At 38.2% G+C, this 11,119-nt stretch overlaps 1 protein-coding gene across 1 annotated transcript; it reads right to left on the bottom strand.

Annotated features, from left to right (window-relative positions):
* Positions 1-8,445: 8,445 nt before the first annotated feature.
* On the bottom strand, positions 8,446-9,428 carry LOC114682691 (olfactory receptor 14J1-like). The gene has a single exon (XM_028856662.2). It carries the CDS (start codon positions 9,409-9,411, stop codon positions 8,473-8,475), a length of 939 nt encoding a protein of 312 aa, XP_028712495.1. The 5' UTR covers positions 9,412-9,428; the 3' UTR covers positions 8,446-8,472.
* Between the last annotated feature and the right edge of the window lie 1,691 nt (positions 9,429-11,119).

The raw sequence follows: 11,119 nt of genomic DNA, 5'->3' as shown, positions 1-11,119 counted from the left end.
CTCATGGAATGGGTCTGAATTCCAATCAGATAGTGGTTGGTTACTACCACAACTTTGATGCCACCATTGTGTATCTTGCATGCAGGTCACCATTGGAGATGACCACACACAAAGGTTTGTATCTGTGTTGGTGTTTGCTGTTTTACTCTGGAAACTATTCAAAGTACCTTCTAGTACCATGAACATTAGCCTCTAGGGATGAAACTCCATTAATGTAACCTATTCCTGGTACTGGAAGCTCCATTTTGTGATGAGAGATGTCCAGTCTGGGCTCTGTTTCTCCTGTTATTTGCCAATTTCATTAAGATTGCCTTCATATATGTATATAATTTAGGAAGCTCCTACTGTACGAGGTTTCCATCCAACACCCCAAATGGCCCATAGTTTTAGCTGTCCCTCCCTATAGTTTCTTCCTCTCCCTCCTTTTCACCTTTTTTCTCCATTTGACCCTCATATTCCAGTCCCCTCTATAACCACCCATGACCATCTGTTCTATTTTTCTTTCCTAGGGAGATACATACCTCCACCACAGTACATTACTCGATACCTAACTTCTGTGGCTATATGGATTGTAGCTTGCTTATCAATGATTTAACAGGCAACATCCACCTACAAGTAAATACATACCATACAATATTTGCTTTTTGGGTCTGGGTTATGTTACTCAGGATGACTTTATTTTCTAGCTCCATTCATTAACCCATGAATTTCATGATTTCAATTTTTAAAGATCCTGATAAATATTTTATTGTATAAATGTATCACTTTTTTTTTCATTTATCCATTGACAAACATATAGGTGGTTTCCAATTTCTGGCTGTTATGAATAGAGCAGCAATGAACATGGGTGAGCAACTGTCTCTGCAGTACGATTTACAGTTCTATGGGTATATACCTAAGAGTTGTATAGCTGGACCTTGCGGTGTATCTAGTCTAACTTTCTGAGGAAACACCACACTGACTTACATAGTGGATGTACAAGTTTGTATTCCCATCATCAGTGAATGTCAAAACACTCTTCAGATCTCTAACTCCCTTTGGCTTTGTTAACTGCAACACACTTCTGTGTCTTGGGCTGTTTCCACTCCCTGTTAGCAGCTCTCCTTGGCAGATATCCCACAGTTCTGGCATCTCAAAGGCAATCCAGGCTTCAATGTTACAGCTTCACATAATGGCATCTCTAGGACTCCATTCAAGGACACCCCTAACACACGCCTGGCCTCAGGGGCTTTCCTTAGACTCAGGGGCAAAATTCAAGAGGTTTCAAAGGAGAATTTTAGCATGCTTCCTAGAGATCATTCTTGTGATATTTTGGTGAAGAAAATGGCTGCCTTTTGCCCTTTTAGAAGAGTCTATCTGAGGCTAAAGTGAAGAGTTTTGGATTAATTCTATTGCAGAAGAAATCTCAAAACAGCCTAGTATAGACTCTATCATTTGGTTATTAGTGATAACTCTTTTTTTTTTTTTTTTTTTTTTTTTGTTTGGTTTTTTTTTTTGTTTTTCGAGACAGGGTTTCTCTGTGTAGCTTTGCGCCTTTCCTGGAGCTCACTTGGTAGCCCAGGCTGGCCTCGAACTCACAGCGATCCGCCTGGCTCTGCCTCCCGAGTGCTGGGATTAAAGGCGTGCGCCACCAACGCCCGGCTAGTGATAACTCTTATGAATATTTATAATGAAAAGGAGCAAGCTGAGCAGGGTAAATTATAAAATGTAAAATTTGAGAAGAAAATAAATGGAGTTAAATGGAATGGAGCTAAGTCCTGTGTTCAAGGAGATAACTGGATTAAGAAGTGGAATAAAGGGAGTGTTGCCCTCAGGGTGGGTGTTGCCCTCAGGGCAAGATCCCACCCAGCTAAATTCCAACTCGTGAAAAAGAATTATTAAAGAGAAGCTTAGAGCTGGATGTGGTCAAGCATGTGTTTAATTTGAGCACTCAGAAGGCAGAGGCTGGTGGATCTCTGAGTTTAAGGCCAGCCTGGTCTATAAAGCAGGTTCAAGGGCAGCCAAACTTTGTCAGTGAAGGAAGACAGAAAGCTGAAGATGTAATTAAATGAGGGGGCCACATTCCAGCACCAGTAAGCAGCAGAGCTTGGAAGCTTCAACCATATGGTTCTGGAGTCAAGGATAGAAAAAAGGCATCTTGGAACTTTCCTCCAGGACTAAGGAAAGCCACTGAGGCCAGGCATGTGCCAAAGATGCCCCTGATAGGAGGCCTAGAGAGGCCATTTCTTGAAGCTGTGAAGTTGAAGCCTGGGTTGCCTTGGAGAACCCAAGATGTTGGAGATGCTAGAGCTGTGGGATACCCACTGAGGAAAGCTGCTAACAGGGAGTGGAGCCAGCCAAGAGAAAGAAGTATGTTTCAATCAGCAGAGCTGACAGAATTGAAGATCCCAAGGGCATTTTGACATCAGACACCCAGTTTGGAGTTTGCTCAGCTGGTTTTCTGTCTTCCTTTTCTCCAGTATTTCCTTACTATGCTCCCTTCCCTGCATTTTGGAATGGTAATGTATATCCTGTGCCATTATATGTTGAAAGAATATGGTTTGTTTTTTTATCATTTTGATTTTATAGGGGATTACAAAGTTAAAAGATTGCATGAATCTTGGAAGAGACTTTGAACTTTGGACTTTTAAATGTTGTTGAGACTGTGATAGACTATGGAGACTTTTGAAGTTGGACTAAATGCATTTTGCATTATGATATTGTTAAAAACTTATGGGGGCCAGAGAGTGGAATGTGGTAGCTTAAATGTAATTGGCCCCCATAAACTCATAGGGAGTGGCACTATTAAGAGGTATGAATTTGTTGGAGTAGGTATGGCCTTGTTGGAGGAAGTCTGTCACCGTGGGGAAGGCTTTGAGGTTTCCTATGCTCAAGATACTGCTCAGTGTCTGATAACATTTCCTGTTGCCTTCATATCAATATGTAGCCAATGCTGTCTGCCTACACGTTGCCATGCTTCCTATCATAATGATAATGAACCGAACCTCTAAAACTGTAAGCAAGCCACCCCAAGTAAATATTTTCCTCTGGGCAGTGGTGGCACACACCTTTAATCCCAGCACTTGGGAGGCAGAGCCAAGTGGATCTCTGTGAGTTCGAGGCCAGCTTGGTCTACATAGCGAGATCCAGGACAGACACCAAAACTACACGGAGAAATCCTGTCTCAAAAAACCAAAAAAACCAAACCAAAACAACAACAACAACAACAACAAAAGGTTTTCCTTATAAGAGTTGTAATGGTCATGGTGTCTCTTTACAATAGAAAGCCTATGACAAAGTACTTTAGTATTACTGATATTCAGTTAAATAACTAACATTCTGAGCAGGATGAAGTGAGATTGTGTAAGATTTCACCTCTCATAAAGGTGTGCAGCCTAAGACTCGTGACATTTATGTGATCATACAAAAATGAGGACCAAATTAATACTCAATGTATCAGAAAAGGTACAGTATATATTAACTTCGTTGAACTCAGACGGTCATGAGAGTGTCATGTCCAAGTGTTTGTCCAAGGTAGTGCATGTGCATGTTCATGTTCTCTGCAGGCAAATCCCCACTTTTTGATAAAGGAAAAAAATTAAGAAAAGAATATTGTATCTTCCAAAGCAATACATGAAACACACAAAAACTTGTGATTTATTTATTCCTTCAATTTCTGTTTAATAATTTTGTGTCCAAAATAGGTTGTATGGGCTAGTTTGGAGGGAGGAAAGGAAACAGAGAAAAAATGTAATTTTATTATAATCTCAAAAAAGGAAATAATTAAAAAAAATAAAACTGAGGAACATGAAACTAGGTGAGAGGAGGACACCTTCCAACTCACTTGTCTATACTCAGACTAGCATCTGTTTCTGAGAGTAATCCAACCTAGAAAAAAAAAATAAATGCTTTCATTTAACTTTTACAGAATAAGTGGGTGTTCACAATAGCATCACTTTAAGTTTGTGTAAATGATGTGTTTTAATGGAGAAGTGTGACAGGACACAGAAGTAAGCAAAGTGAGTAAAATGTGTGTGCATGGTCAAATTTCTAAGTCTAAGAATGAGTCTGAGCAAGTTGTAATATAACATGTGGATAAATGAATTTAAAACTTAAGCTTCTTCCAGCTACCCTTGGCCATTGATGCATCACCAAACCCTGGGATTATTATTAGATTATACAACTAATTATATATTGGTCATTTCCTTTTTCTGTTTGTATCAAATTTGAAGATATTTCTTTTTATTTTTCTTATTTAATTAAGCAGGATTTTTAAAGAATGCTGGGTGCCTCACAGGTCTCTTTGGAAAGCAGGTAACCAAGCTTGGAAAAAAAAAGCTCAGGACCATTAATGGCCTAGCGTAGACCTGGATACTGACATATCTGGCTCAGATAATGATTGTGATACTACTATTGATTCAGGGACCAGATTCTGGACTCCAGGAAACTGCTTTCCAAAGCTGAGCACCTGAGTCACCAGCTTTGGTGGAAATGACTGCTGTTTATAGTTTTCTTTCCTACAATGTTTTTCTCTAAGCTGGAGTCTGCAGCTAGAGCATCTAATGTTGAAACCCAGGTCTTGTACTTATGTTCTAGATATAGGGCAACCAGACAAGGGATTGTTTTGTCACTTGAAAGGAAGGTATAGTAATGTCAGAATTCTCACATTTATGGGATTCAAAGGTCATTGGTTGTTTATCACAAGGTTAGTGTGAATAGAAAGTAAGTTATATTTAAATGAACCACACAAATGCAATTACATAACAGTTACTGAGAAATGTATTAGTTTAAAAAAGAATTACATTTTAAAAAAAATTTGGGGTCTATAACAAAGCTTTTGTACTTATGAGTAAAAACAAACTGTCACAGAGCACAACATTCCCAAAATTATTTTATACATTTGAAAGGTCAATGATTACAAAGAAAATAATTTTATTAACTAAAATGAAGACAGTCAATAGTATAGAAGACAATAAAGTACTTATAAACCAAAGAGTAGCTCTTTACCAAAGTCATTTGGTAATGATAATCCAATATTTTCTTTTCCAAAACTTATATTTGGATGCTAATATAAATAAATTTAAACATAAAGCTAAAAATGGAATTGATTTGCTTATGTTGTAATTCAATCAACTAATAAATAATAGGCTAGCATAAGAAGTATTTTAGAAAGTGTATAACTCAAAAAGAATTAAATGTAATTTATGTGCTTCTGCAGATAGATTGAACAGTCCAGTTTCTGAGGAGGTAAAAGGTCTGATAATCAGTCGCTTTTGATATCTTGAAAATCTAGACTAAGTTTTGTTACTACAGGTGTCAAAATCTAAAACTTAATAAACTATATACAAAATTTGAATAAAAAATGGCTGGGATAATTGAAATAGAGACCAAAGAATTGTTTTACTACTATAAGATAAAGGATTATCATTCTTATGAAGCTTCTTACAAAAATAAGAGAAAATATATAAAATTAAAGTAGTATGAGAACTAGCAAATATTATCAATGTCTTTGATCTGTTGAATTATCATACATTTGAAAAAATTTAGTAAAGGTGGATTGTTGCTGCTATGTAGATTCTAGTGCTGTTTATCATTATGTTTCAGCATCTAACAGGACTTAATCCAGCTCAAAGTTTCCCTATGCATAGTTCTTTATGAACTGGTAAAATCAGGTGAGTTTTAGAAGAGAAGCGCTTTGGCCCTACACTGTTAATTGACACATAAATGATTTATTTTTTAAAGTAATATGGTCATACCATTTAAGAGAGTTGAATATTTTGTACACTTGGATTCAATAAGCCTATTCTTTAGAAATATAAAGACAAAACTTCAATTTTTATTATTACTTACAATAATAATTAAATATTGAAGATATTTAATATAGGCAAAATGAATGACTATATACAGATAAATTTTGATATAAATTGAAAACTGTACTTTTGATATAAATTGAAAACTCAACTGGCTGAAAGACATTTAAGGAATTGCTCAACATCCCTAATCATCAGGGAAGTACAAATCAAAACAACTCTGAGATACTACCTTACACCTGTCAGAATGACTAAGATCAAAAACACTGAAGACACCTTATGCTGGAGAGGATGTGGAGCTAGGGGAACTCTCCTCCACTGCTGGTGGGAATGCAAGCTTGTACAACCACTTTGGAAATCAATATGGCGCTTTCTTAGAAAATTGGGAATCAATCTCCCCCAAGATCCAGCTATACCACTCTTAGGCATATACCCAGGAAATGCTCAATCATACCACAAGAGCACTTGCTCAACTATGTTCATATTAGCATTGTTTGTAATAGCCAAAACCTGGAAACAACCTAGATGCCCTTCAACTGAAGAATGGATAAATAAATTGTGGCACATATACACAATGGAATACTACTCAGCAGAGAAAAACAATGACATCATGAGGTTGGCAGGCAAATGGATGGATCTAGAAAAAAAATCATCCTGAGTGAGGTAACCCAGACTCAGAAAGACAAATATGGTATGTACTCACTCATAGGAGGATACTAGATGTGGAACAAGGATGACTGGACTGCTACTCACATCACCAGTGAGGCTACCTGGAAAACAGGACCCCAAGAAAGACACAAGGATCGCCCAATGACAGAGAAATGACTGAGATCTACATGAACAACCTGGACATGAGTGAGAGAAATGAAGGGCGAGGGTCAAGGGAAAGAGAGCCTGTGAGAATGGGAGATCCCAGCTGGATCAAGAACAGAGAGGGAGAATAAGGAATAGGAGACCATGGTAAATGAAGACCACATGAGAAAAGGAAGAAACAAAGTGCTAGAGAGGCTCACAGAAATCCACAAAGATACTCCCACAAAAGACTGCTGGCAATGGTCGAGAGACAGCCAGAACTGACCTACTCTGGTGATGGGATGGCAAAACACCCTAATAGTCGTGCCAGAAACCCCATCCAACGACTGACGGATCTGTATGCAGAGATCCACGGCTAGGCCCCCGGTGGAGCTCTGGGAGTCTAATTAGCAAGAAAGAGGAGGGTTTATATGAGTGAGAATTGTTGAAACCAAGGTTGGATAAAGCACAGGGACAAGTAGCCAAATGAATGGAAACACATGAACTATGAACCAAAGGCTGAGGGACACCCAACTGGATCAGACCCTCTGAATAGGTGAGACAGTTGATTGGCTTGATCTGTTTGGGAGGCATCTAAGAAGTGGTACCAGGTCCTGGGCTCATTGCATGAGTTGGCTGTTTGAAACCTGGGGCTTATGCAGGGACGCTTGGCTCAGTCTGGGAGGAGGGGACTGGACCTGCCTTGACTGAGTCTACCAGGTTGATCTCAGTCCTCAGGGGAGGCTTTGCCCTGGAGGAGGTGGGAATGGGGGTGGACTGGGGGGAGGGGGCAGGAGAGGGGAGAACAAGGGAATCCATGGCTGATATGTAGAACTGAATGGTACTGTAAAATAAAATAAAAGGGAAAAAAAAGATAATTGAGTAAAAATGTAAATAAAAGTTAAAAAAAAAGAAAACTGTACTTCAGGAAAATTGTATCTGTAAAACTATGCAATCGTACCTAGTGATACTGTATAAATTTATATCAATATGCATATTGATAGACAAAAATGAATTTTATGGTAATATTTTATTTGTCCCGAAATGTGATTTTATTTGTATGTTAATAAATAAAGTTATCTGGGGGTCAGAGCTAATAGCAAGCCATTTAGCAGAAGTCTGGCAGTGGTAGCACATGCCCTTAATCTGATCACATGGCAGGCAGAGTCTGTGTGTTCAAGGACATAGCCAGCTTGGTGACACACGCCTTCAATCCAAGTACCAACCATAGAGACCAGGAGGTCTGTATAGACAGGCAGTGACAGAAAAGTCCTGTGGTTGGGTTTAGAACCAATGAGAAGGCAGAATAGAAAGGCAATAAAAAATACAGACACACAGGAAGTAGGTCTCTTTTCTTAGGGGAAGGACGGCAGCAGCTGGTAAGCTAAAGGTTATTTGCTAGTGCTCTGACCTCTTGGGCTTTTAACTCTTTATTTGGCTCTGTGTTTCTTATTTAATAAGACTGTTTAGAATTACATCTACAGAATTTAAAGTAAAAATTTGAAAGTAAATGGTTAATTTGAAAATTATGACTTGGTGGGTGGAACTGGGGTTAATAGTGTCTTTTTTATTATTAGCATAATAATATTGCCTCTGAAAAAGTGTTAAGACATGTACTGATATTTTCAGTGTGTCTGTGCATTAGAAGGTAAGAAGTAGTTAATCTATATTACAAGGCTTTTAATTTTTCTTAATTTGAAGGAACAACAGTTTTAATAGTAAAAAGCAAAGAATTCAAACAATGAACTTGCATAAGGATGATGGTTATATAATGTGGTTTATCTACAGAAAAAATTACTCTTCATTAATATTACCGGTTAAAGGAATACCAATGACTAAAAACACTCCTGCGTATAACTGAACAGTTAGTAACAACAGGACAAAAATGATTCTAACCACTGAGTTTTGTACTCAACAGTAACCTCCTTATGCCACTCCTTATGGTCTCATTCCTCAGACTGTAGATAACAGGGTTGAGTGTTGGAGACAGTACTGTGTAAAAGATAGAGAACAAGAAATCTAAAGCAGTTGGAGACTCTGAAGTTGAGTTTAGATATGCATAGCAGCCTGTGGAAAGAAACAATGAGACAACAAAAAGGTGGGGCAGGCAGGTAGAGAAGACCTTAGACCGGCCTTCAGCAGAGGGCATCCTGAGAACTGTGGAGAATATGTGGACATAGGAGAGGACAATCCCAACAAAGCAGGCAAAGGCCACTGCAGACAGGAAACCAGCCACTCCCATCACTCCAAGGTAATCATTAGAGCAGGAGAGCTTGAGCAACTGGGGGACATCACAGAAGAACTGGTGGATTATTTTGGGCCCGCAGAACCTGATAGAGGATATGGTTGCTATATACAAGGTTCCTGGGATGCCACTGCTTAGCCATACAACTGTCACAGCCAACCTACACTTTCTGGGACACATGATGACCTCATAGTGCAGTGGAAAGCAAATGGCCACATAACGATCATACGACATCACTGTGAGAATGGCCAATTCACCCCAGGCAAAATCTGTGAAGAAAAAAACCTGCAGCATGCACTGGCTATATGAAATGTATCCACTGCCTGCCAGGGAATTCTCAATATACTGGGGAACTGTGACAGAAAGGGATGAGAGGTCCAGAAGGGAAAGGTGCTTCAGGAAGTAATACATTGGAGATTGGAGCTGCGGGTCCAGTGTGGTGATGGTGATAATGATGAAGTTACCTGCTGATCCCAATAGATATGTCACCAAGAAGAGCAAAGCATGCAAGATCTGTAGCTCATGGTTGTCAGAGAAGCCCATTAGGAGGAATCCACTCATTGTGGTTATATTTCTCACAAGCATCTTAGGACTAGAAATTGTGGTAGAAGCTGAAGAATAAAATGATATAGTAAATGCAGTATACAGATACTGAGACATTATTTATTTGTTCATTAGTATTTTCAATAATCTCTCTCTCTCTCTCCCTTTCCCCACATATATATATGTATATGTATATGTATATATATATATATATATATATATATGTATATATATATATTCTATTTGTTGCAAAACTTAAGTGAGAACACATTTTTTTCTCATGTCCATAGAGTTCACACTATCTACTCATAAACCAATAGTTACAGGTAAATATACATGTGGTCCATCACTGGTTCTCTCAAGGAACATAATTGTATTTGCCCTATGAAAAAGCACTATTCCATTGCTACAACAGAAACCCATTGCTTTTATCTGAGTCATCAATAGACAGTGATGGGCTGTGGATGAGAGGTTTTTGAACATGGGACTGGTTATGTATAGATAGGACAGCGTACTATTTTAGCAGATGGAATAGGCATTTTAAGGGAATGTGCCAGGAATTAAAATATAGTTTGGTTGTTCACTGGAAATAGCTATTTTCTTTAGCAAACAGTACTGTCATTACAGAGAGCCTGTTATTGTAGAACCAAGTGTAAAAATGAATATATGTATTGCTCTTAAATACCATGCAGTGGTTATTGAAATCAAAAGCAGCAAAAATACTTGTGCAGGGGGAATACTTACATACCACTCTCAATTTAGATATCTTATTTCATTTATGGACTGTTTTAGGGGACAAACAGCTTCTATTTGAACTGCTGTCTATACTAATAGCCTTCAGGTGTAGCCATCAAATAGCACTTACCACAAAGCAAGGACAATTGCAGACACACAGTGAGTTCTTGGGGTGCTTTAAAATGTGAAGGAAAATGGCCAACATCCAGTGCCTAACTTCAATAAGAGACAGGAAAATTAAAGTCATTTATGTTTCAGACAGAAGAGAAGTTATGTTTTAGTCCATGATATTTTGCTTTGATAATTGAGAGATTGAAAATGACATATCATTCTCCCCTTGCAAGATGTATGTTGGTGTTTGAAGGTTGATAAGAATATGAAAAAGTGTCAGCTTTCTGCATGTTTTTTCTCATTAATGAGTTCTAGGCAACAAGAGCAAACACGCTCTGCCAGTCTTTTGAGGTTTTAAGTCCTGTGAAGTATAACCATATATTTTCTCGTGTTTACTTAAAGTTCGTATGCTTAGAAATGCAACCACAGAATAAAATTCGAGGTCACCTTTTTCAATCTTGAGGCAATTCCCATTTAGTGACATCTCCCTTGTGACGGAACAAACTCACTCCACCTCCCTCATATCTCTTTTGCAAAGAATAAACTTGATACCAAATCATTCCAACCCTACATCAAATTACTTGACAGGATGTTTAATTATGAAAATGGTTTTAGAGCCAAGCATGACATGAGAAAAAGAATCTCAGGACCTGTGGCAGTAGTGTACTGAATTCAAACTGGTGTGGGCTCCATAGAAAAATCCTCCATCTAAAGGAAAATAAAACACCATTAAATAAACTAGATAACTTGTTTCATATGATACAATTCTTGTGTCTGAAAGTCTCTTGTTTCCTGTTCTGTGTACCTCAGTCATAATGTTAATCCTTTTAGAATATTCTCGTACTGTGTGATTTCTTCAAAACCTCATGTCCTACAATAGAAATCAGTGCAAGCTAGAGATCTC

The sequence above is a fragment of the Peromyscus leucopus genome, chromosome 16_21 (genome assembly GCF_004664715.2).
Source record: "Peromyscus leucopus breed LL Stock chromosome 16_21, UCI_PerLeu_2.1, whole genome shotgun sequence".
Taxonomy (NCBI): Eukaryota; Metazoa; Chordata; class Mammalia; order Rodentia; family Cricetidae; genus Peromyscus; species Peromyscus leucopus.
The sequence above is the reverse complement of the archived record's forward strand: the minus strand, read 5'-3'. Positions and strand labels throughout refer to the sequence as shown.